The 25,065-nt window shown below is 40.3% G+C and overlaps 3 protein-coding genes and 1 long non-coding RNA gene across 8 annotated transcripts in view; 2 read left to right on the top strand and 2 right to left on the bottom strand.

Annotated features, from left to right (window-relative positions):
* The window catches only part of rftn1b (raftlin, lipid raft linker 1b), a 263,821-nt gene that overhangs the window by 145,431 nt on the left and 93,325 nt on the right, over positions 1–25,065 (bottom strand). The window lies entirely within an intron of this gene.
* On the top strand, positions 692–5,708 carry LOC101157728 (cysteine-rich venom protein pseudecin). The gene is made up of 6 exons (XM_011485835.4): positions 692–876; positions 1,843–1,933; positions 2,181–2,323; positions 4,566–4,654; positions 4,794–4,876; positions 4,961–5,708. Exons 1-6 carry the CDS (start codon positions 865–867, stop codon positions 5,095–5,097), a joined length of 555 nt encoding a protein of 184 aa, XP_011484137.2. The 5' UTR covers positions 692–864; the 3' UTR covers positions 5,098–5,708.
* LOC144984614 (uncharacterized) lies at positions 6,016–9,722 on the bottom strand. The gene is made up of 2 exons (XR_013648412.1): positions 9,596–9,722; positions 6,016–7,337 (listed from the first exon to the last, which is right to left on the bottom strand). It is a non-coding gene; the product is annotated as an uncharacterized LOC144984614 (long non-coding RNA).
* Positions 7,333–25,065, top strand: part of plcl2 (phospholipase C like 2) — a 52,097-nt gene continuing 34,364 nt past the window's right edge. Inside the window, exon 1 of the mRNA XM_023964739.2 lies at positions 7,333–10,237. Within this exon, the coding sequence (XP_023820507.1) occupies positions 10,025–10,237 (213 nt within the window). The 5' untranslated portion in view covers positions 7,333–10,024. The remainder of the gene's footprint in view (positions 10,238–25,065) is intronic.

The following is a 25,065-nucleotide window of genomic DNA, read 5'->3' as shown; positions in this document are numbered from 1 at the left end:
AAAAACCTTGATGCAAACATTTAAATGAAGTTTCTAGAATTCCACAGGAAAAAAAGCAACATCTTGGCTTTTGTTTTCCATAAAAAACATGTGAATTGTCATTTGGTCAGAGAAAAACATCCCAAATGAATACTTTTGATTCACTTTGCATGACTGTGAATGAGGCTTTATACAAAAAGCAGTTCCTGCAGCTTAAGTGACTTTAAGAGTGTATAATTGTAATTCCAGACTACATAGTTAGACTTCTATAATGAACATGTCATAATATTTGCTGTATCATGACTAATGATCCTGAAAATGTTTGCTGATGCCTTTGGCCATGTGAGACAGTTAAGAGGAAGGTAAACAACAGGAGTTTGTGTTTCCACACATTAATAATCAAAGGTTCGGTTCAGTCAGCTGAGTATTTACAGTCAAACAGCCAGCTGCTGATTCCAGCGGTCTGTAGGGATGAAGAACTAACCCGCCTCTGCTCTTCTGTTTCATGGCCGTTGCTTCACTTCATGCTGCGACCACAGAAAGGTGAGTCCAGGTCGAAGACGTCACTCTGTGTTTCGTTGCATCTCCTGAAGTCAAGCCAGCAAGGCTTTCAGTGGGATTTGAGGATTAGGATCACAGTCCTGTCTGGGTGCTTCTGTTGTTATGTGAAGCAATTTCCAAGCAATTAAAGCAGGATCTGTGTGCGAGTCGTTCCTTATATGACCAGAGTCAATACTTCTCCATCTTTGATCTGCTGTTTACACATAGACTTTACATGTGTGCCTCATCTGTGCAGACATTTGCCCAGAAGACACCGCGGTTCAGGCTGAAATTGTGGATGTGCACAACGCCTTCAGGAGGGCAGTGGAGCCGCCTGCCGCTGACATGCTGATGATGGTGGGTTTGTCTCAGGTTTGTCTCCTGGACCAACCAGGCTGGGTGGGTGGTTGGCTGGAGCGTGGGGCGGGTGTCCCTTGGGGTTGGGGTATTCTAGCTGCCACTGCTGCTGCAGCGGTCCGCCAACCCTTTGGTTGTTGGACAACCTGCTCTACCATCTGAGCTAAACTGCCATTTCATATATGACTTTATAACATTTACATTCCATCATTCATTTTAGAGGAACATAAACACTCACTAGAACACAGGTGTTAGCTCACCTGGGCACTAATACTTTGCGTGATTGAATGAAATATTTCACACTAGTTGGTCTGAATGCATAAGTATGCGTGTGTGAACAGTATTTGTATTGTGTACACGTTGACATGTGAACATTTCTGGAGCCAACAGGTGTGTTTATAACATTTGAGTGTGTGTGAGGACAGGCCCCGCCCTTACAGACCTGTATTACATCTGAACCTCACCGTAATGATTGTAACCATCCAGCAACTTGTTGCTTTATGCTGCTTCATGGTCCCCCCCCCCTCCTCTATGATCACCCTCCTATCCCCCCCTCTCTAACATTCTCTTCTTCCCTTCTTTCCTTTTCCATTCAGTCCAAGACAAAAGATTTTCAAATATGATTAAAATAAATAAAGTTTGCTCTCGATTCCAAAAGGGGTTTATTCAGACATACCTCTGGTTTGTCAGAAGATTCATAATCTGTTGTTAAAGTAAAATATGTCCAACACAAGAGGCCGTCAGCTCGCATCTGTCTGCCCAGCTGTTGGACATGGACAAGTTAAAAATAAAAAATAAAAAAGAAAGAAAGAACTTAAGAACTGACCCCTGACCCCCCCTCATGTCATGACTGCCTAACCAACCTTTTATTTTTCAATTTGTAGAATTTGACATTGACTTTCTCTTTTGGGTTGGATTTTCTGTAGTGAACATAAATGTTGACTCGTTCTGTGGATTTGTCCACAGAGTTACAGCGAGGAGTTGGCAGTCTCTGCTCAGGCTTGGGTTGACAAATGTGTTTTGGACCACGGACCCCCCAGCTCCAGAATGCTCAACGGTACATTTGTGTTTTCATAATGGTAATGTTGTAGCACACTTCGCACACTTTTTTCTATAGGAACTAATGACTCAAAGTAAACTGTCGGCCTTAGTTTGTCTTTTTGTTATGAATGAAAATAGATGAAAAGTGTCATCATGAAACATGATACAGTCCATTGACCTTTGATGAAACCTGTTTTATCACATGGAGATCAGAAACACCAAAGAACAGACATACATTCATTTGTTTCCTTCTCATTACCCAGGATATGAATTAGGTGAGAATCTGTTCTATTCAACCTCCCCAATGTTATGGAAGTCCATCATCAACGCCTGGTATAAAGAGGTGTCGCACTTCGCTTTTCCCAACGCATCCACTAATGGAAAACCAGTCGGCCACTACACCCAGGTGACGACACATCTGTAATAACTCATTTTAGCCTTTTTCTTTGGATTGTTTTAGCTCTGGTTTACATTCTTTCTTCCACTTCCCTGTCATTTAGCAAACACACAAAGACATATAATTAAGGAGAGACTTTTATCAGTGCTGAAAAATGGTTTTAAATTAACAGTGGATAAAGTTAGTTAAAAGTCAGTTACTTTTTTACGTTGAAGTCATTTGGCCTCTTATCAAAGACACTTTCACCTCTCTAGTTGGAAAACGTTTTCTTCTAAAGCAGTGTTTTTCAACCTTTTTTGAGCCACGGCACACTTTAACCTTGACAAAAATCCCGCGGCACACCAGCATCCAAAAAAATAGATAAATAAAAAAAAAAGAAAAAGCTCAGTCTGTATTGATCTACAGCCGCTCTGCAATCTCACATGCATTTTTGTGATAATTGTTGCAGAAAACGCTGGAAGCTGCAGCTGTTTTTTCTAAAAGATGTATTAAAAATTAAGTCAAAAGATTCAAAAACTGTTTGATGTGTGTTCGTTGTTTTAAGACGTTAAGAGGAGAGACTCATTGTGCGCTAAGACAGTCACTTTACTGTATCATGGGAGATGTAGTGCCCGTAATCCGCCGACCGCAGAAAGACCAGCGTCTTTGAGCTTCATGGTTTTGTTCACTTGTTCCAGTCTGATACCAGATTCTGTGGAAAGCTACACCGCTAAAGACGAGCTTTAGCTGGTATTTTTGTTAGAACAGAGAGACTTTTTTGCGCTAAATCGAAACAAGGAAGTGAATACTTTAACCACTTCTGATTGGTCAGACTGATGACATGTGATTAAGCCTTCAAGAATGATTGGTGGAGACAGTTAAAGGGGCGGGACTTTCCTTACACAGTTATAGCTGCAGCTAAATCGCGGTATCCCGTTAATCTTATCAAAATGTCTTTAATAGAATCAAATAAACACAAAGAAAAAATAATTTTATGATTTTTCATATTCTTAACTTCTCAGTGTTTTATCAGGGCCTGTTTGGATGAACAAAGAGCTGATTTCCTGGAGATGGTAATTGCTTTTAGATCAGTTAATGAGGGCAATTTCTCACGGCACACTTGACCATCTCCCACGGCGCACTAGTGTGCCGCGGCACACTGGTTGAAAAACACTGTTCTAAAGAACCAACCAAGATGAACGAGAAAAAAAAACACTTTTACCACAAACAGCCCAAATGGCTACAAGTTGGTTGGGTTTCAAAAAGGTCCAACCCCAGAGATTCAGTCATACATGGAGAAGTACCATTCTGAACTGGTGGGACCAGAAGTCGAGTTCAAAGCCAAACAGAAAGGGGGGCCAATAGGACCCTGGTAAGGGAGGGCTGACTCCAGGTATCAAAAAGCCGACTTGTTCACCTGAAAAAACAAGATTTGGGAACCAGACTGTAAACTTGTTTGTTTCTGTTGCAGTTGGACTCCATCACATGAAGGGGGAATAGGGACTAAACTGTTGGTGTAACAAGCCCCGTACAATGGTTACTTGCTGAACTAACTTGGCTCCACCCAACCGTTGTCAAAAAAACTTGGCCCTAACCATGCCTGTAACAGAATAAAGTCAACTGATTTAAAAAAATAAATGACCCCCCATAACACACACACACTTACACAATCCCTCACACACTTGGGCAACAAGACAGTTTTTGTAAGGAGGCTTCGCTTTGGTATATTTACTATAAAGAGTTTGACAATTTTATCTTGGTGGTCCAAATTGAAAATGCTCCCATCTGAAACCAGCCTCCAGGTATAATCGCTTCGAGTTGTGCAAGGTATGAGAAGTGCTCCTTTACAAATCAAGTTTGATTTGATCCAGTAGTCATTTGATGAACTACAATATCTGGTAATTCTTTGTGTCAAACTCAAAAAAATGGAATTTGGGAGCATTGTGTTGAGCTGTAGTGCACTATTTGAGTGTGTTCCAATTTTTTCCAATCTTCCCTTATTTTTGACAATTTTTTGTGTAAGAAAATTGGTGTTTAAATGTGATTTCCTTGGAGTTTCACACTGGAAAAACATATGACAGAAAAGAGAGATGGAGGATGTGAATGTTGACATCTCTAAGGTCAGGTCTGTTTCATTTTCATCTAAGATATTTCACATTGTGGCTCTTTTTTCTAATGTCACACACACAGCAAACTCTGATGACTCCTTATTTAAACTGCAGTGTCTTGGCAGATGCACTTTGTGAACATGTGTTGTGTTTCTCTGTGTCAGGTGGTGTGGAACAGCTCGTACAAAGTTGGCTGTGGAGTGACTCTCTGCTCCAACAACATCTATCTCTACGGCTGCCATTACTATCGCGCGTGCGTGCAGGTCTTCCTCTGACCGCTCAAAAGACATTTTATTCCACATTTGCTCTTTAAAGGACAGACCTCAACAGTTTATGAGCACATTTACTGACACATCCTTCTAGTTAACTTTAACTATTCTTTTCTTTATTAGTGGAAACTTTAAGAGGTGGCCCCCCTACAAGGTTGGAACCCCGTGTGCTTCCTGTCCAAACGACTGCGTGGACAAACTCTGCAGTAAGGAACAATTTAAAAAAAAAAGAAATCTGGTTTGTCTGACGGCTTTAATGTAAAGAGTTCTCCCATTTTACCCCCTTTCAGCCAACCCCTGTCCCTATATAAACCGCTTCCTGAACTGCCCGGCCATGAAAGCCTTGGGTGGATGTCAAAACCCCCGCGTGTCCTCCTGGTGTCCTGCGTCATGCAAATGCTCCTCTGAGATCATTCCAGTCTACTAGACTGAAGTGTGCCGCCAGTGCTGTGACATGCACGGGACTTATCATGATGACACATGGAAAAATAAAGCACAGCTCATTTTCTTGTCATCCTTGAAGGGACGTACTGGAGTTTTTCTTTCAACAAAACGTATTTATTTTCAGATCCTTTTGGGGGAAAAAGAAAATCCTGATTTGAAGGTTTGAGAATGAAGAAATATGGAATATGAGCGAAACGTTTTTCAGGTTGTGTTGCTACCATCTAGTGGTTTCAAAGCTTAAAGATAAAAAAATGATAACTTTTTTACTAGTTTAGAATAAGCTTAAATGGATGTCCATCAATGGCTAGCTTGGCAGGTTAGTCATAAAAATGATTTATGCCACCCAAAGTGTGAAAGAAGAAAACTGTAGAGAATTTCATTTAAAGTGTAAGTTTCCATTAATATAAAAAAATATGATGATTTAACTTTTAAAATAGTTTTTTTTTGGGTATTTAGTTTTCAGAGGCTAAATGTTTGTGCATTCACATTGACTTCACTTCATATTGATACTTGACTTTCTAACAAATCCTAAATTCTTCTGCAGAAACGTGACATTTTAATGGACTTCAAACAATTAAAGAAAGATATTCAACATCTCTGCTTTTTTGCATTTTTTTTGTTTAGTAGTAAATTTCCTGCTTTATAGACACAAGTTTAGCCCAATGTCTATGTCAGAATCCCACAATTTACCATTTTTGTCCATGAAATACTGTTTTTTATCCTTCATTTTTGCATCAATTATCTAAAGGAAAATTGTGAGCCTCCCAAATGAATTCTTGAAGTCACATGAAATCATCTGTTAGGATTTAATTTAACAAGAAAAAATCTGATTGACATGATGAGTGTGAACCCTGAGAACTCAGACCTCTTTGAAGGCAACCAGGTCAAGGAGTCTGTCTGATATTTGTTCAGACTTTATTTTTTTTTATTTTTTTTTTATTTTATTGATTTATTTCAAGCATTGTAGTCAAAGCAATAAAGAATTTACACATATTTATCAAACTCATTACAGAAATGATGAAATGCATAGATTAAAAAGACAGAAAACAAAACAAAAATGTCACTTAAATCATATATGCTTAATTGAATATAGTGATAATTAACTGAGGTATAAGTAGAGTTTGATTTATTGCTTGAAAAGGAGTGGGAAGAAGCAAGCTTATATAATCCCCCCCCTACTGAGTTCATTCATTTGATAGTTTAACAGTGTTTTTAAATCCGGTTCTGATCAGATAGATTCTCTTCAAGTAACAAAATCCAGTGCCTAGAAATGATTGATGCTCTTCAGAAAACATTCATTCATGATTTCAGTAAACAGTAACGATACCGATATTTAATAATAATTGATTATCACTTGATGACTTGATGGTCATCGTGTTCTTGAAGAAAACACTTAATCCCACAGTGCCCCAAACTAACAAAACATATCCAAATTTTTAAACTAATATTTGGCTAAAACAACAATCAGATTGATAAGATGTAATTAATTACTGCGGAAGTGTTGATCTTAAGTATCAATAGACAGTCAAATGATGAAAATAAAAATATTCAGAAAGCTGGGACGGATAGATAGATAACTATATTGATGCCTAAGGAAATTATGTAGCAGTCTACTGCTCCGTACACTCATAAGATCATTCACACTAAACAAATACTAAAAAATCATCTTCTTTCTCTTTCGGCTTCTCCCATCAGGGGTCGCCACAGCGAAACAACCTCTCCTTTGAGGATGAGTCGCATGGTAAACTTGGCAATGTTTTTACGATGGATGCCCTTCCTGACGCAACCCTCTCAAATTAACCGGGCTTGGGACCGGCACAGGAGCAGAGAAGGGAAAAGGGAGCAGCCCGGATTTGAACCCTGGTTTCACGGACGGAAGGCGCCGCAAACCAGCACGAGCTAGACTGGCTCCCCACTAAACAAATACTAAAGAATACATAAGGAAAAAGAAAGTGTTCAAAAATAGCTTGAAGCTGCTGTTTTGGCAGTCAGAACATCTCTGCTGAGCTGATTGTTTTGTTAGCCAACTTTTGTGGGTCGTCGGGGTCCGAGGAGGGTCGTAGAGAGGAGCGGCTGCATCTTAACCTTGTACTATCCTAGGCACTTTAACATTGGGAGTGGGGTCATCCGGACCCCACAAGACAGTGAACCTCTTTTCTTCAATGATCTTCACTGGTTTCCATGGATTACATGACATCCTCTCCACCTTTATCCACCTTTGTCCTGGGAAAGATAACACGTCAATGTAAGGGTGGGGTCATCTGGACCCTATAAGATGGCACAAGGGTTAAGGGGGGGGCGCAAGTAGTCTTGCAGTTCCCTTGAGGCTCGTATGGCCACCTTAAAGGAGGTAATGAAAATGGAATGTACCATTGTCGTGCGTGCAGTAAGTGTATTGTAATGACAATGGAAGTTACACGCATTGATGACGTACGGGTGATGCTGTGGTACGGCGTCCTCACGCACACGCTAGTCGTTAGTGAGGTGCGAGTAAAGGCTCGACAAAAGCTGCACGTGATCCACAAGTTCCGTAGGACGTCCACAGGATGGAATCACAAGCTGCGGCCTAAAAACAGCAACATTCTACGTTTTTACACTTTTACTTCTGCTCCTTTTTCAGTAAAAGCACAGAAATTAAGGGGTTGTTCCATCCAGAAGGGTCTCAAGATCTCTCCTACAACAAACCCACAGCCTACAAAGCACATGAAATTACAGGAAGTCTGTAAATTGCTTTGTTTTCTTGTTTTGAGGACAAACGTTGATATTGTTTCTGCCTTATTTTATGAAAGTTTGTGCCAACAGTGTGAGGCGTCAGAGAAAATACTGTCCAGCAGATGGCAGAGTTGGGCAACTTTTGCATCCACTACAGCTTTCAAAGGACGTTTCTGTGCAACAAAGAACCATTGAAAATTCAGCCATCACTCCGTGTGTTTTAGGGATGAATCTAAAGAATAATCGTCAGGGGGAGCATACAAGTCTTTTCCTGTTCCTGTTGTGAAACTTCCTCCACTGGGTGTGAGGACTTTCACAAGAGGCCGTTGTCCAGTTAGAGATGTTGCTTCACCGCTGAGATGAGTCCACCTTCTGCTCTAACTGTCCTCATAAAGAGGAAGATGACGGTGAGGAGATCTGTCTGAGGAAGACCAGTAAACAAGAGTCTTGTGAGCTTTGGAGCGGCCTCCTTCGTCGCATTAAGCTTCGGGAAAAACTCTTGAATGAATTGTCAGCAGCCACACTAATGTTTTGAACGTGTTTTCTGTTTGAGTCTTAATTTCTGCTTTTCTGACTAAAGTAGTTGCTGGTGGAGCGGTTGCCCTGAAATCAAAGGCTTAAGGGTTCGATTCCGGTGGCTAAACACCATTAGCATCTTTTTGAACATTTTCCATGTCGTGCGACCACAAACAGTTTGATTGACTACGATAACTCCTCCCACTGTGCTGATTGAAGCTTTGCGGTGTAAATTAAGGGATGTAAATGGATGCTTTGTCATGTTTGACTGTGCTGCAGGTTTGGCTGTAGATGTCGTATTTCATTGAAGAACATGTCTATGATTTTAACTTGACTCAAACAAATTTTTTGATCTTCTTTGGCACCAATTTTAATTGTCATAAACTTTATTCCTTTGTGTGATTTAAATGTCAGTCAGTGGGTGAGTTTACAATTATCAAGCTTTGATTTTATTTTCTATTTCTGCTTAGAACACATGATATTGTGAAATTTTGTTGCATTTAAATGGATCGTATTTTTTATCAATAAAACTTTAAAGGTGGAATGTTGAGTTTTTAGTGGAGATGAAGAGTGACTGCGTTTTCTTCTTCCTGCCTCCACGATGACAACTTGTCTGTGTTAAAATGTTTGTTGCCCTTCTTAAAAATATAAAATAGGATCTTTTCTTTATTGAAATGCACATACCTCCATTAACAGACACGTTGTAACTTTGAATACAGTAATCAAATATGACCATTTGTGATATAGTTTTTTTTTGTACAGTTGTGTAGATGAAGGCACAGCAAACGTGTGTTTTTGTTTGGTTAAATCTGCTCTCATTTTTGGTGCAGTTTACTTGGATGTTCTTCCTTAGTATTGAATGGATCAGTGTTTCCACTTTGTGCACGAGACTTTAAATAAAGTTTGGTTTGTGTATGTGTGCGCGCGCGCGTCAGCGCTGGTGACTAACCTGGAGCGTGCCGCACATGTGGCGGGCAGGCCTGCGCGCACGGGGCGGTCCCGCTCCTGCTGTGGGTGTGAAAACTAATCAGAGGGTTTGAGTGGCAGCAGCTCTGGTTTCTTAGTAACAGCTTGGTAACAGACTGGACGGACTTTCTCAGGGAGAAAATTCGTTTGTTTTTCGAACGCGACCAGAATCGTGACGCGCGTGGCTGCGTCCTGAGGCAGTTTTTAAACGGGCGCCTGGACTTTGGCTCGGGTGCAGACGTTCAGTGGAAGCGGGGACCGGAGCTGTGCTAACACAGGCTACCTACCTAGCAGAGTTGGTAGCTCGGACCTAAAAAGTGCTGCAACATCAGAAAACCCTCCTCCTCCGCCTCCCTCCGTAGAGATCCCGGCCGCCTGGAAGGCAGGGACCCCGCGCGGCGGCACGGCGCTCCGCGTGAGCTTTGTGTGACCGTGAACTGATATGTTTGCTGGAAACTTGACACCAAACAAAGACTGGTGTTTGTTGTGCATTGTGGTGCGTTCACGGCGCGAGTTCACATCCGCTTCAGTGATCCTGAACGCCTCACGCGCTCGGTAAAGTCAGGCGGCGGGCTTCTCTTCGCGGCGCAGCGGTGGTGCGGCTCGTCCTTCCGCGGGGAGGCCGGCAGACATGTAGAGCGGGAGGGACGCTGGACGGAAGCCCGAACCCCGAAGGCGCTGCCACCCCGCGCCGCGCGCGCGTGCTTCAAGTGCCTATGGCGGAGTCCGGGGAGCGCGCCAGCCCGCCTCCAGTCGGTGTCGGGGAGGCGGCCGTGCCCGGGGACGAGACAGCCGGCAAGGCGAACCGTGACGAGTCGGTTGTGAACGGGGACTGCGGGATTTCGGACGTGATGGTCGGCGCGGCGGAAGACGCCGCTGTGAGGCTGGACGCGAAGGCGGAGATACCGCGCAGGAGCAGCATCATTAAGGTAAACCCCCTCCGCTTCTGCTGCTGCATGCAGGCTCCCACAGCAGGGCTGGAACCGGGTCACCGGAGCCACATCCTGCTCTGTCCCTTCTGGTCCTGGGCTTGCAGATGAATACCAGGAACCCAGACCGTCTGAAGAGCCGGGATCCGGATCCTCAGCATGGATGTGAAGGACAATGCTCTTTGTGTTCAGACACAAACACCCAGGTGTGGGATAAACCACGACCTGAGGCGTGTGCTGGTCGGGCTGCACACGCCTCAGTTTGCTGACTAGTCTGGTCTATTTCAGGCTGTCATGTGGAGGTGCAGTGGAGCGGTTTACCTGAAGCTCTTACAGACCCCACTCCCATCAAAATGCTGTTTTTATTAACATGTTCTTGCTGCATTTTTCTCATTTGTCAAGAAAACGAAGCTTGCAAATCAGGAGCATATGAAAAAATACAGTTTGAAATAAAGATCCTAGTTGTGACGTAGGAGCTACAATCGGCTCCCGGCTCTGCTCCATTCTGATCAGCCACCTGCAGACCAAAAGATCCATGAACGTCTTTGTTTTCCTCGTCTGAGCTGGATAGCCACGACATTGCTGGCATTTTTGTTGCACCGTTAATGTTAGGTTGGGTGTGTGAGAGCTGTAAGCTAGCGGAAGAGCATGTAAACAGATGGGTGACGGGAAGTGGGGGTGGGGTTGCTCTGCACTAAATTTTTACAATATATCGCAAATTTATCGTTATCACGATGTCAAGCTGTGCAATATCGCAAAAGTCAGCGAAAATTGTGATTAATGGTTACCATAAATGTGTTAAAACAATCTTATGGCAGCTTGAAGTATTTATGCATTTGACCAATCGGATGGACCCCTTTACATCACTGACCAATTGGATTGGAGCCCTTTTAATGTCAGATGTCCGCCTACTATGCAGACGAGGGTCATTTGGAGTTTAAACGAAGGGATATTGATTCTTATTTAAATTAAACTGTTTCAGTGAAATGGAAGTGATGTTTTTGGTCGTTTTGCTATTTGTTCATGTACTGCAAGTAATAGGTCATCGCAATATTCATCACTAATATCGCAAATTATACTCACATCGTGCAGCCTTAGTCTGCACTACTCAGAGGTGAAGTTCTACTGGAGTCTCTTTTTACCGGCTTATTTTGTCTCTGGTTTCAATATTTTACCAGTTTCCTCCTCTTGCAGCAGCTCCCTTCATCTCTTACTCAGACTATGTTAAAAAAAATCCACTGACTGAATCAAACTTCACTTAAGATGTGGAGTCATTAAATCCACAGATGGTTTCCTGTGTAGCTTTCTCGTATTTTCTGTAGTTTTAAATCTAAGAAGTCCTCATTTTAATAATGACATTTTCAGTCGAATTATTAGTTTTGTGAATTTTTATTTTCAAAATTGGTTTAGCAAAGGAAATTTGGAAACTAAATGGATTCAATTAAACTAAAAATCTGAGTTGATTGAATGGATTGAGGTATTTTTTATTTCCAGTTCCATCTGTTATAGTCTTCAACTTTGGCAGTCCTCTGTTTGATTTCTTGGTTATCATTTTGTGAAGAACTACAACTCATCAAACCAGCAGTTGTCCACAGGGAGCACCATAAAAGACAAACCGTTAAATTAACAAAGAAAAACACAATTATGAGAATCTGACATGAATCACTCCGCTAGCTTGAAAAAAACAACAACAACCAATCTTCTTGTTTAAATGAGTAATTTTCTTTTCCATGTGACAGATTTGTAGTCAGACCTGAAGCTTCAGGCGAACTAAAATGAAGCGTTTTGATTTTACTCATCTGTTTTTCCTTCTGCTCATTTGTGGTCTGTGTTTCCTGAAAGCACCTCTGATCAGGACAGAGAGAAAAGTAACCGGCTAGTTCCCCTTCAGGCAGTCATAAGCACCTCGTCATGACATCACATTTACCTCCTCGATATTTCTGAACTTCAGCTCTGTTTGGTGTCTGGACAGCTTTCACACTGCAGTGAATCACAGCACAGTTCATCTACAAGTAAGCAGAGAGCCTCCTTCTAGAGCGAGATGAAGCTCTGGAGGCAGCAACGTCTAAAACAACAATTCCTGCTAATCTGTGGTTGTCTAAGCTAACACGGTCAAACAGATTCTCTCTTTATATAGACCTAAAGTCTGGCAAAGGGCCTAAAAGTGTCCGTCGGGTTATCATTCCATGCAATCAAAAGGCTTTTGCGGTGAGTGAGCCACATGTGGAAACAGTGGGTGGTCCCTTGCTTTTATTTCTTTGAAGCTCTAAGCAATAAGACGGCTACTTACTTAACAGAGTTTGCTAAGAAAGGCCCGATTGTGGACTTGGTCTTTACATTTATTGATGTTGCTGTCAGCGCACGGCCACAGAAGAAAAGGAGCATTTGTGAAACATCACATCCATACATTTGCTTTGAAGAGAGATAGAAAAAATAAATGCACGTTCAGAGGATTTTGAAGTTCAAAATATCATTTTAGAGCTGGAATTGTTATCTTTTAACATGTCTGCAGACTTTGACAATTTTCTGAAAGATACTGCAAAGGCACTGATGCTTCCTGACACTCTTAAAAATGTTTTGGGTTGCTGGTTTGACTCTACTGTACATCTTGCTTCTTGCTGTTGTGGTTGTCATTTTGTCATCAGACTACAAAAGAGGTTTTCATCTTCTATTCATCTTCGGGGGTGCTGGAGCTTATTCCGGCCACTCGTGGGCAAAGGCAGGGGACACCCTGGACAGGTCGCCAGTCTGTCGCAGGGCCACATATCACAGACCCGTGTACATTTACATTCACACCAAGGGACAATTTAGAGTGACAAATTAACCTATGAAGAATGTTTTTGGACGGTGGGAGGGATCCGGACTCCCCGGAGAAAACCCACGCATCCACAGGGAGAACATGCAAACTCCACACACTGACGTTCTGGTTCAGGTGGACCCTAGCAGGGACTTGAACCAGGGGGCCTAACCACTGTGGCATCGTTTATCCACAGAAGAGGTAAAGATGGAAAACTGAAAAGTTCTGTCTTTTTAGGGGATTACTTAAGGCATCGTCTCCTGAAGACTGAGTGATCAAAGCCTTAATGATTTAAAATTAATCATTCATAATGGTTTGTGATGAGGATCCTGGATCAAAGCTGCCAAGGTGTCTACAGATTCACAGAAGTTGCATTTGAAGATTTTCAAGCCCTTTTTAACAACATTTGCCAGTTTTAAGCCATACCTCGAACCATTTTTCCATGAATTTACAATTTCCCATTTTCTCGGACCGATGAGCATTAGCCTATTATCTAGCTGAGAGTCCTGAAAGCCCCCCTCCAATTACCTCTTGATCTATTTTCAAAGGGTTCCAAGTGGTCTTCACATTATGATTATGCAGTTTATCTAGCCAAATTCTAAAAACCTGTGTCGTTTTCTAGGACATAGTTTCTGCAGAGCGGCAGGAGCATAACAGTTTTGCAGAAGATGTCATCCATGCTTCTATCAACATTCTTTCCACAAACAGGTTTCTCACAGCTGGCATTTTAGCCGGCAGGTTTTTCCGGCGCAGCATTCCTCTCTCACAGCGTGGGTGTTGAACTTTGCCATAACCTCACTCTGGAGTTTGATAAAAGCAATATTGACAGTTTACCTCGTAAAGCAGTTCTCAGCACGCTGGAGGGGAGCGGCACGCTCTGGACCAGCTTTTGTTGACTAAGAAAGGCCATTGCATACTTGACTTCTTACTGGAGATGCTGTGGGGTCAGATCAGTTTTTTTTTTTTGTTTTAAATAGAAGCCTGTTGTTTTTGTCCAGTTGAGTCAGAGGAATCCGTCCTAAGCAGAATGCAGTGACCTTGATTCTGCAGCTGCCGTGGAAAACATGAGCAAGAAGTGAAACTCGGGTCAGTTTTAAACGGTTTTATCTTGTTTGCTGAGCAGCGCTGCAGCGCACAGATGAAGCGCCGTCTGAGTCACAGCAGAAATGACTCGGGATAACTCGAAGCCAAAATAAATGTCATGTAAAGTCAGCGTCAGGAAAGCTTGTTCCACGGCATCTGCTCATCTCTGGAGCTGTCACACGACAGCTATTCGTCTTGGTAATTAACTATGTGAATAGCTGTTGTTGCTTTTTTTATATGTTTGCAACTAAAGGCAAATACAGAATTGAATTTCTGTTGGTTGGTTCTCACTGCCACCTATCAGCAAGTTTGCCACGTTGTGTTTCTATTCAGGTGAACGGAGACCAAAAGATCAGAGTAGATTCAAACCATCATGATTGGTCAGCTGTGACAGAGCTGAGAGTGACATTTTGAAGCAATCGCATTAATAATGATTAACCATTACACAGAATCAATGCGGTCACTATCAGCGGGCCTTACAAACCAAAGTTTTACCTTGTAACTATAGATGATGAGGACAAAAAGCTATAGCCTTAGTCACAACTGCCCTTAAGGGCAACGAGCTGTCTGCAGGTGAAACGTGTACAAAGCAAGTGACCCGGACAAAAGGTCATGATTGTAGACCGCTTGATAAACCGGTAGAGATACACATTTTTTTGATGGGCGTTCTGCGGGTGACATGTTGTAGTGAACACGTAAAAGTAAGTAAGGGGGAAGTGGATGAGACACAGATATTTCATTTTTTCAACTCCCCTTTCTAAATCCTGTGACTGCACAAGGCGCAAGGAGCGCATACTTATCACTTGCACAGCACTATAAATATGCACTAAGGTCTGTGGATCAGAACTTGGGATGGTCCCTCGCACACGGTTCCGGACCAGAGGAGACAGATCCTTCCAGGCTGTTGCTCTGAAACTCTGGAATGAGCTACCATTGTCCCTACGTTCCCAGGACTCTGAATTATTTTAAAAATCAAATAAAAAAGTTTTATTTTTGCAAAGCATTTGAAAGGAAACTGTTTTTATTTGGGCTTGGGATGATTGTTTTACGTGGTATATGCCTTTTGTCTTTCATGTTATATTTACCCTCTGAAGCACCTTGTGACTTCTGTCTGTGAAAGGTGCTATAGAAATATAATGTACTTACTAATGACTAATGTGTGGCGTAAGGACAGCCTATGACAGCATAACCTGTACGTCACAAGTGCGTTCTAATTCGTTTAGCCTTACGACTACTTCACGATACACTTACTACACGCAAGACAATGGTGCGTTCCATTTTGTAATGGATTTGAATCTAAACTGATCGTCTCCCATTTGAACCCCATTATGCATATCAATTGTGCAGCAAAGTCGTGCAGATATTTTCTTGAAGGGCGTGGAGTTTGCTTCTGACAGCCTCAGCTACTGGAGATGGTGGCTGTGAAGGGCTGAACCCGTGTGAACTGTTTCACTGTCAGAACGCTCAGTTCTTGTTGAACAGTTTCTCTGCATTCTGGAGGATGTGGTTGAGGCGGCAGCGCGTCCTCTCATAGTAACAGCTGTTAAAGTTACCTTACTATTGTCGAGGTTTCAGTTAGTGGGTGTGAATACATCTGTGCTTCTTAACAGCTCTGTGCCTTTTCAATTAAACCTGCTTTCCAAATATTACGAGCTGTAGGATTCCTTTTTTTCCCCCCTCCAAAAGTGATGAGAGGAAGAGGCTGATGAAGAGCACAGATACCTGCAGGGAAGGATTGTCCTCTCAAAGCCAGCTTTTGTAGCACGAGGAATGCTGAGTTGTGTGCAAATCTTAACTTGTTACAGAGTCGACACACTGAAAGCCCGAAGCTTTAGGGTAGCGTAGCGAGGCATGAAGTCTCCAGAGGAGGAAGCTTCACTGAAGTCCTGAACAGCACTCCACTTTTGAGCACAAAATAAAACTGATTTATGCTTAAAGACAAAAAGTGGGAATTTTAGGGCGTTTGTAAAAAAAAAAAAAGAAAAAAAAAATGTCTGACCTTTACGTTTCTTGAGCGCATTTAAATGAGTACAAAAACAAGATTTCTTGAATCGTCTGATTCTTTAGTGCCCATTTGAACAGTAGGCCTTTAATAAGCTCCAGTGTTGACATTCTTTGAATTACCGCAACTATTCAACCGTTTACGCGATTAACGCAATTGCAGCGGATATGGGAGCCGAGTAAAGCAGCCTTGTGCTGATAAGCAACACTTTGCTGCATTGATGAGTTCATGCAGTGTTGGTCAAGTTCCATTGGAATTATGTTATACGCGATAGTTCAAATGGTGTGTGTTGTTTTCCCAGTGGATTGCCCCCTTGAAAACATATGTCCTGGCATGTATCTACATTTTTCTTATTTGTTTTGTACTTTTACATCTGCAGAAGAGAGCAAAATGTGAAAGTAGTGTTGTTTATCCTGCTTTACTCATTTGAAATAAACGGAACTTGTTCATTTTGCAGTTAATTAAAAAAGGAATTGGAAGTTCTCGTGTACCTACAATTAAAACCCAGCGCCAATAACCCTTGTGTTTAACTTCCTTATCAACAGTGTATTCTTAATTCTAGGACTTCAGTGTTTACAGTGGTGAATTTGAGCATCTTGCATGTGGGTGGCAGAAGAAATAATGACCCACCACTAACAGCTTTCTTCTCACTTAACTTCTCACCTCAGAACTTGCCAAATAAATAGAATCTTGACATTCCTTTGTCCACACATTTTCCTCCAGCCTTCAAATGTAAAACAACAAGGTTTTCTACATGGGTTTTATTCCCGTATCATCAGAAATCATGCATTCAGTTATTGGAACAAAGAATTTTTTTTAAACAAGACTAAAAATGTTGTTTTCATGTCTTTGCACTGCTGATAATGGTTTGTACCATTTTTGATAAGCTCTTGCTGCTGAAGATTATGGTTTGTACCATTTATTAATTAGCTGTTGCATTTTAAACCCCTTCAGTTTAACCAGAACCCTTGATTTGACTTGATTTTTAGAACACAAAGAGAAACTGACATACACGTTTTATATGTGATGAAACGACGGTGACAATACACTAAGGACCTGTGCTTTAATGATCTATGCAGATAAAGTAACTTTCCATGAAAGGAAGCAGCAGCATCTGGTTCTGGTGTTTAAATAAACTATGTAAAGTCTTCTTACTTTATAGCTGCTGGAGATGCATGCCTGGAGACCGTCTTCTCCAAAAACCACAGTCATTTTTATTATATCCATCCATATTTTGTTACATCTGCCTGCTCAGATGTCTCACATTGTGAAAGTCCCGTTCTGTAACGTAAAAGAACATGTTCCTAAATTCCTGCAGGTCATTCAACACCATCTAACCCACACTGCTGTTGGACAGCTATCTTATAAACACATCACGGTTTGTGATGCTGAGGAGCTGTGTGCCTGATAGAGGCAAGTATCAGTGCTGAACAACAGAATCATTCAATAGACAAAATCTCTGTTGAATTTGATTTGCAGTTCAACATGATTAACCCTCGAACACCAGAGATGTTGCTGGTGACACTTGAATACCACACCCTCTTTGACATATGGTAACCATTTATGCCATCAATTTGAATCAACTGATTCTGACGCGGAGAAAAAGCGGCTTTGCGACAGTGCGCCGATATGCCTCCTAGAGTCCAGGATGATCTCCTTTGTCTTAGTGGTGTTAGTCATGAGGTTGTTGGCCTATATTTTCAATGTTCTTTATGCATTGATAATTAAGGATTCTGAATAAATGAAGAATTTTGTCCACCAGAAACACAATTTGTTTGGTGAAGAAAAATGTTACATAACTAGTGTATTAAACTTAACTATAAAATTGTGAATTGTTCCATGAGCACATTTTTATGTGAAAAAACCCCCACTAATAGTTATTTGAAAGAAAAAATATTTATAGATTGATATTGAATTGAAAGTAAAAAGGATTTTCTGAGAAACTGGTCATTAACAATTCAGGGAAATGTACTCCTGTTGTTTCATCACTTTATATCACAAACCTTCAGTACAATTCATCTACAGATATGGTCTGACCCAACTTAACTTGTTAACGGGTTTTTGGCCAAAAACCTTTTGATAGATAAGAAAGCCATAAAAACATTTTATTATTCAATCTATTGGTTATTAGACTGAATCAGTGCCAATATTTAGGAAAAATCTGGTTCGATATAATGCCAAAAATGTCTGTTCTAGAAGACAAGCAGTCGGGGTATGGACTCTTTTGAAAACATGTTTAGGTATTGTGGTTGCTGTGGGTGGAATCTGTTCTCCCAGACAAAGCAGTTTGTGTTTGATGGTCAGTTATTAAAGATTATCTGGCAGACATCTTTGATGCATGGTTCTGGAGTGGCTTGGGGTTTATTGGCTTTTATATTTAGGGCTGTTTGCTGCCGCACTCACTGAAATCATTGCACATTCATTGGCTGAGATGTCACTGATGTACACAAATGTTTCAAGCCTCACTTTTTTATGTCCAGGCCTGGGGATATAGAGACGAGGCTCAGAAAGTTTTGTTGTTGTTAAGGATTTAAGTTTCCAATCAAATAATTTACCTGTTATTGAAAAGGAAGCTGGATGATTCAACTCTTCCACTTCAGTCAGAGATGTTTATTTAAATTACCGGCTGTAAGTAGAACAAGGACAGAGGTGTAAACTTGAGCGTAGATTAGATATGAAACGAGGTACTCTTAACTGAAACTGATGACTAAAAAGACTCTTAAAGGCCTTTGGCTTTACCATCACTGCGTAACCGCAGATGGAAACGCGCTGTGTGAGACTGTTGTGCATGCGGATGGTAGAACCCAGCGATGTTCCTGAGAAGGTTGAGAAAAAAACAAGACTGCATGAGAGAGCTGGGGGGGCTGGCTGCCTGCAGTCTGCATTTGCTCTGAAATCATTCCTGACTCCAGCAGCCACAGGTCAGCCCGGTGTCACATCAAGAATACTTTAATGATTAATGTCCCCGGCTGGTGCTTGAACCATGTTGTGCATATTTATCTTTGGTAGGCTTTATTATTGTAAGTCTGTAGTAACGTCTGGGAGATTAAAGACACTTGAAGACGACTGGAAAGAGCAGAAAAGCTAGCTTCCTGTTTGTCAAAGGTCTGTAAAATACCACAGTAGGTTTACAAACCCTCAACTCAGACTATACCTTCAAGGCTGTTTAAGTCGAACTGACCAGGTTTTCTACCCATCTTCTAGTTTAAACGCACAGAAGCTGATTTCACTTTTTATTTTACAGTTTTGGCCCCCAAACACAGTAAGGGTCCTCCCAGTTCTTGTTGTTTTAAATAAGTCTTTAGAATTCGCATTTTTATTTAACTGACCAAAACATCAATAGCCGAACAATAGCAAACTAAAAAGGTTCAAAAACGTTCAATCGTTAATTTCTCCATACCTGAACATGATTATTAAAATCAGCACACTTACTACCGGGAGTGTTGAAGAGAATTATGAACCAAAAATCAAGCTAACGTTCACAAAGACAAACCAAAAAAAAAAAAAAAAAAAAAAGAGTTTAAAAACGAGGTTTTAGGGGGTCAACATTTTTAACATTGGTCACCTTTTTACATTTGAACAGACAGAACCTCCCCAAAAGGTTTCTGGATTTGTATTGTGGACCGTTTTCCCAAAAATCAACTTAATAAGTAACTCCTTTGTAATCCTTGAGGATGGATTTAAATGAAGCGGACCCAGCTCTTGTGTCTGCTGGTCTTTTAACATCTTGCTGCTAATAAATCTGCAGACTATTCAGTGATAAAAATCAATCCCTCTCTGCATGATCAATCTGGTCTGTAGCAGTTGATCAGTCTGTGGTTTCCTCTGAAATCTTACCAGAATTTTACCAATGAGCAACAATAAGGAATAGAAATGGTCGCTGCTGAGTTCTACTGCTAAACATTTAAATATATCTCAAAGATCAAAAGATTTTGTTTGACATTTAAGTGGGATCTTTGTTTTAAAATACAATAACAACTAGAAAGCATTTGAAAAGGACAAGTTTTTGAAAGAAATAAACTTACTTTATTATTATTGACTGTTGTGATCATAGTCTTGGTCTTTATCTTTTTGTAAAAACTGGAAAATAAATGGTGATTTGTCCACAGTATTCTCATTTAATTAAAAGCTTTTGTGAGTTTTAGAACTCTAATTTACGTAAAAACAAACACTTAAAATCAATTAACAGTGGATCCTACATCTATATTTAATGAATGTTTCATTTGTTGAATGGAATTATGGAAATGAAATATCACTTTTCCGTGATTTTCTAACTTTTTAAAAAGTGTGTGTTTAAATTTGAAGTTTATTTTGGAAATCTGAGTTTAACTGTGATGCTCAGTGAACTGCAGTAAGAACATAGACAGTATACGTTACACTCTGAGGAAGTAGTCATGGTTTGGCAATTTTGGTGTATCCACCCAAATGGCTGTGTGTCCCAACATATCAGACATGATAATTGCACACTGCTCTCGTTTCAGTTGTGTAATCAGTTATGAAGATTACACAGAGTCTATGTGAAGATAATACTCAAATCTCCATTTCACCACTGCGAGTTTCCATGTTTAAAATCGACTAAACATGACTTTTCTTTCTTAGCTCAGAGTTTTCACAGCTGTAGATAGGAGGAACTTCTTTGTTTTTCTTCAGGGAAATGAAATGCTCGCAAAAACCTGCAACCAAAGTATTTGTCCTTTTTCACACTTGACCAAAAACTGAGCAGCTGCTGGGGGGAAACAGGTCTGAAGTCCCAGTGGATTTGACAGCAGTGCAGCAGGAGAACTGAAGACCTCAAATGGTGGTGATACTCCGACGAGCTTTATTATGAGATTCTTGTTGGACATATTTGATTCTAGCAGTTTGCTCATTTAAATGTTTACAAAAGTGTTTCTGTACTCCTTCCTTCTAAATCTCGGGAGCTGAAGGTGTCACTCTGGTCACTGGGATTAGAGGAAAAACTGTTCTCTGGAGCTTTGATGTGAAGATTCTTTGAGATGGTACAGATTACAGAAGGTCAGCGTGATGGAAATCTGAGTCGGCTGGTGATCAAACATGGAACCAAGATCAGACTGCTCTGATATTTGAACACGTATGTAACAAACATGCAGTCACAAAAAGAATTCACATAGAGCTGTGACGGTGTGGGACTTTTGATCACCGCGGTGATGAAGCAGCAGGAGTCACAGTGTCGCGGTTAACCAAACGGCGTCTTTAAATCTATTCTCACTAAAGCAGTCAGGGTACTGAAAACCCAGTGTTTTAAAGTTCATCTGATACTTGCTAATTGTGCTGTCAACTTCAGAGAAAGTGATCTTACTCAAAGAAGACCTAAAGGCCTTTTTCATACCAGTACGGGCAGGACAGGACTCAGTTTTAAATTCAAATTCAAATTTGATTTACATAGCACCTTTCATGTAAGAAAAACAAAAAAAAAACTCAACGTGCTGTACATAAAAACAAACAAGAATGCAGAAAACACCAATGCCTATTCATGCAATAAAATAATTAAATAAGTCTCGCACAATAAAATACACCAAAACAAACAATTAAAAGAGAAATGACTAAAGAAAAAAGCTAAAGAAGAGAGAACCCAGAAGGTGCCGTCTGCCCTGTCCTCCTGTTGGCCGGGGTGTCAGCATAGACACAAACATCCCGGCTACGGGTGGGAAAACACTCGTAAACAGTTAACTTGGCTAAAAGACATTAAACAAATAAATGTGTTTAAATATTATAAAATAAAAGAGTAAAAATTCTAGATTAAACAAATGTGTTAAAATATCGTAAAACATAAGTGTAAAATTCTAGATTAAAAAAATGTGTATGTAATAAAATATCAGTGATGAAAGTCTTCCGGGAATTCCCGGAAATCCGGGTTTTTGAGCAAACCGAACGTATTTTCCGGGAAATAAAGACCTGATCTCTACGGACAAATCGCTTTCCGGATTAGAAAATGGTCTGAAATCAGCTAATTTTAGCTTTATTTTCTATATTTCTCCGCAGATCGCTTCCTCTATGGTCGTGGCCATCTTTCGTCTTCCCGGCCTAATTGACCAATGACGGGACGTTTTAGTTGCTTTCGGATGCGTCGACGGGTCTGATTGGCTCTGTCTGCACCACGTGGTCAGCGTGACTTGCTTCCCTAGAGACCAAAACTGGCGGACCCACGCTAAACTTTCACAAACACATCTGAAGAGTTTGCGATCAAATTTGTGTTAAAATAATGGCAGGCATCGTCATTATTGAGCGTGGTCACGACCTCAGTTGTGAGAAGACGATAAAAAACAAATTGAAGTGGTCTTGGCTGGAAAAAAAAAAAAGATTTTTAAGGTAGTGTAGGTCAAATACTTTTTTGTGTAAAATAATCTCAAAACCACATTTTGAAATAATTTCAATTTTAGTTTTGAGTTTCAGTTTTTATTTTGAATACATTTCTCTATCTAATTTATTTGTATTTCCTAATTACCATGATTTAGTTCAGTATAGTTAACATTAATTATAAGTATTTGATGGTTTGGACCCGCACTCCCTTAAAAAATAATGTTTACAATGTTTTGTTTAGTTTGTATGTTTGTTTTGATATTTCCCAGATTACTTAGTATTGGTGTTAAAGAATTGATGTATTATGTTATAGAATTATAGTTTAAAGCAGATCCCATATTTTGATGTAATTATAGTTTGAGAAAACAGTGCAAGTGGATGTTGTACATCAGTCATTTCTAAAGCAGAAATAATGTATAAATAACTGAGGTATTTTCATAGAATATCATAGTTACTGGTGTTCTTTTTTGCCATTTGGGGCTTTGATGTTACTATATTTTAGCAATTGTATGTTTTGCAGCTTTAAGGAAAAGCGTAGATTGTAGGATTGTGTTACTTTGAGCAATTTTCCAAATTCTTTTTTAGGACCAGCAAGTCCTTAATGGAGAGTCAAACTAGGGGTTTGAATGACAAATCATGATGCTCCAATTAGTCTTAGTTTCTTGATAAAGAAGTGAATAACTAGCTGCCAGAATGCACCAGAATGCATCTAAGACCACGTATTTTTCCAAAATTTCGCTCTGTGCCCGCCATATCGCTCAAAGAAAAGTTCAGGGATTTTTTCCTTGCCTGACTTTCATCACTGAAATATGAAACAGAGTAAAAATTCTAGATTAAACAAATTAAACAAAATGATGCAATAAAATATCATAAAACAAGGGTTGAAAAAAAAAGATATAAAAAGATATGATATGAAATCTATTTAAAAGCTGGGTTAAACAGGTGTGTCTTAAATTTATTTTTAAACCTTCAACAGTAGATGAGGCCCTCACATCCTCAGGTAGGCTGTTCCACACATGAAGTCCGTAGTATCTAAACGCAGCCTCACTGTGGTTTTTTTTGTCCTGACCCTAGGGACCTTCAGCAGACCTGCACCTGAAGACCTAATAGCTCTGGGAGGTTCATAGGTTAAAAGCAAGTCTGACATAAAAGAAAGACTAAGACCATGGACACTCTTAAAAACTATTAAAAGAATCTTAAGAGTAGTAAATGCTAAAATCTTTATTTTGCTTCTACATTTAATTATAGCAGGCTTCTTTGAAGTGTGATGTGGTTTGGGGCCAGTTTGGCATAAAACTGAACTTCACCAAAAAAAAAATAAAGAAGAAGTACAAAGAAGAAAATGTGATATTAGCGTCACCTCTAGAAAATAACAGACATTTTCAGATTTTTTGTGGTTTGCTTGCGCTTCTTTAGATTTTTTTGTATTAGAAAATGCAGTGTTAAAGGCACTTTGTTTTGTTGGATAGTCTGTCTGTATTCACACTATTGATTAACCGCACCAGGGTTCATTTGCAAATACACCAGGACCATGAGTTCAAGACAATCAAAATTTTCTAGTTCAAACCAGATCAAAGTTCAGGTGGACTTTCGAATTTGCCAAACCGAATGACCTATCCAAGGATGTGAACTCTGGTAAGGACCAAATAGGCTGTTGTGAAAACGCTGTACAGTATCGCTTGCTATAACACATTCTACCTTTCATGACTTAATTTTTAAACAGCAGATTGTGTTTTGCATTCTGATTGGCTGTTGACTGCTGTCAATCATTCACCTCCATGACTTGTCTCCAGTAGAGAATACGTTCAGTGCCAAATTTACATAAACCTTCAATTGCGATCGGATCTTTGCTTCAATTCTTTAAAACTGGACTTAATTTTCCATGAAAGTTTAATATTTGAGAGAACAAAACAAAAGGGAAGAGTGTTAAAATGTTCATGTCTGTCCGAGAAGTCTAAAATGTGAAGTGAGGGGATGAACAGTTTTAAAACATCTAGAATTCCTGTAATAATAACATTAATAATAGTAATAAACACAACCAACTTTACGGATTTTGCCTGTTGTAGCTTATTTTTTAGAAAGTAACTCTCAGAATACACGAAGGGCCACTTTACCCCCCTATCTGATTCACTACCCTGGTCCTTAACACCTTAGCTGTGACTCGAGATGAGCATCTACCTACCTCAAAGCCTACTTTCTGCTCCTGCAGTTGGCATGCCATGATGTCTGCGGAGAACGTTCTGAACTTTCAGTCAAAAGTGGGTGTGAAAATCAGTGAAAGAATGTATAATGTTGGTTAAAAAGTGGTGGTAGTGGTTCATTAAACTGAAAACAACTACATAATTGTGATGTTTTACAGGTCAGAAGCTTGCAGCCTTTTGCCAGACAGAGTGTATTGTTGGGAGCCATTTTTGTGTGAATTGTTTGTAATAATTATGTTTTTAAATTGTGTTCAATAATTGTCAGCTACTTGGTTTATCCACACTGCTGCATTGTGGGTAACATTTGTCATGGATTTGCCATGGGAATAAATCCCAAAGAGCTGTTCATCTTCAGCAAAACTGTCATGATTTCACAAGGATGAGGAACCCAGATGCTGCAACCCAGAAGGAAGACAGGTAAGTGGAG

This window comes from Oryzias latipes, chromosome 16 (assembly GCF_053564925.1).
Source record: "Oryzias latipes strain Hd-rR chromosome 16, Olatipes_Hd-rR_3.1".
Classification (NCBI taxonomy): Eukaryota; Metazoa; Chordata; class Actinopteri; order Beloniformes; family Adrianichthyidae; genus Oryzias; species Oryzias latipes.
The sequence above is the reverse complement of the archived record's forward strand: the minus strand, read 5'-3'. Positions and strand labels throughout refer to the sequence as shown.

What these genes read in the sequence shown, in the direction of transcription:
- LOC101157728 (XM_011485835.4), top strand. An exon ending in CAGCTCCAGAATGCTCAACG is followed by an intron (nt 1,934 to 2,180) that starts GTACATTTGTGT and finishes CTCATTACCCAG; the next exon opens with GATATGAATTAGGTGAGAAT. An exon ending in CAGTCGGCCACTACACCCAG is followed by an intron (nt 2,324 to 4,565) that starts GTGACGACACAT and finishes TCTCTGTGTCAG; the next exon opens with GTGGTGTGGAACAGCTCGTA.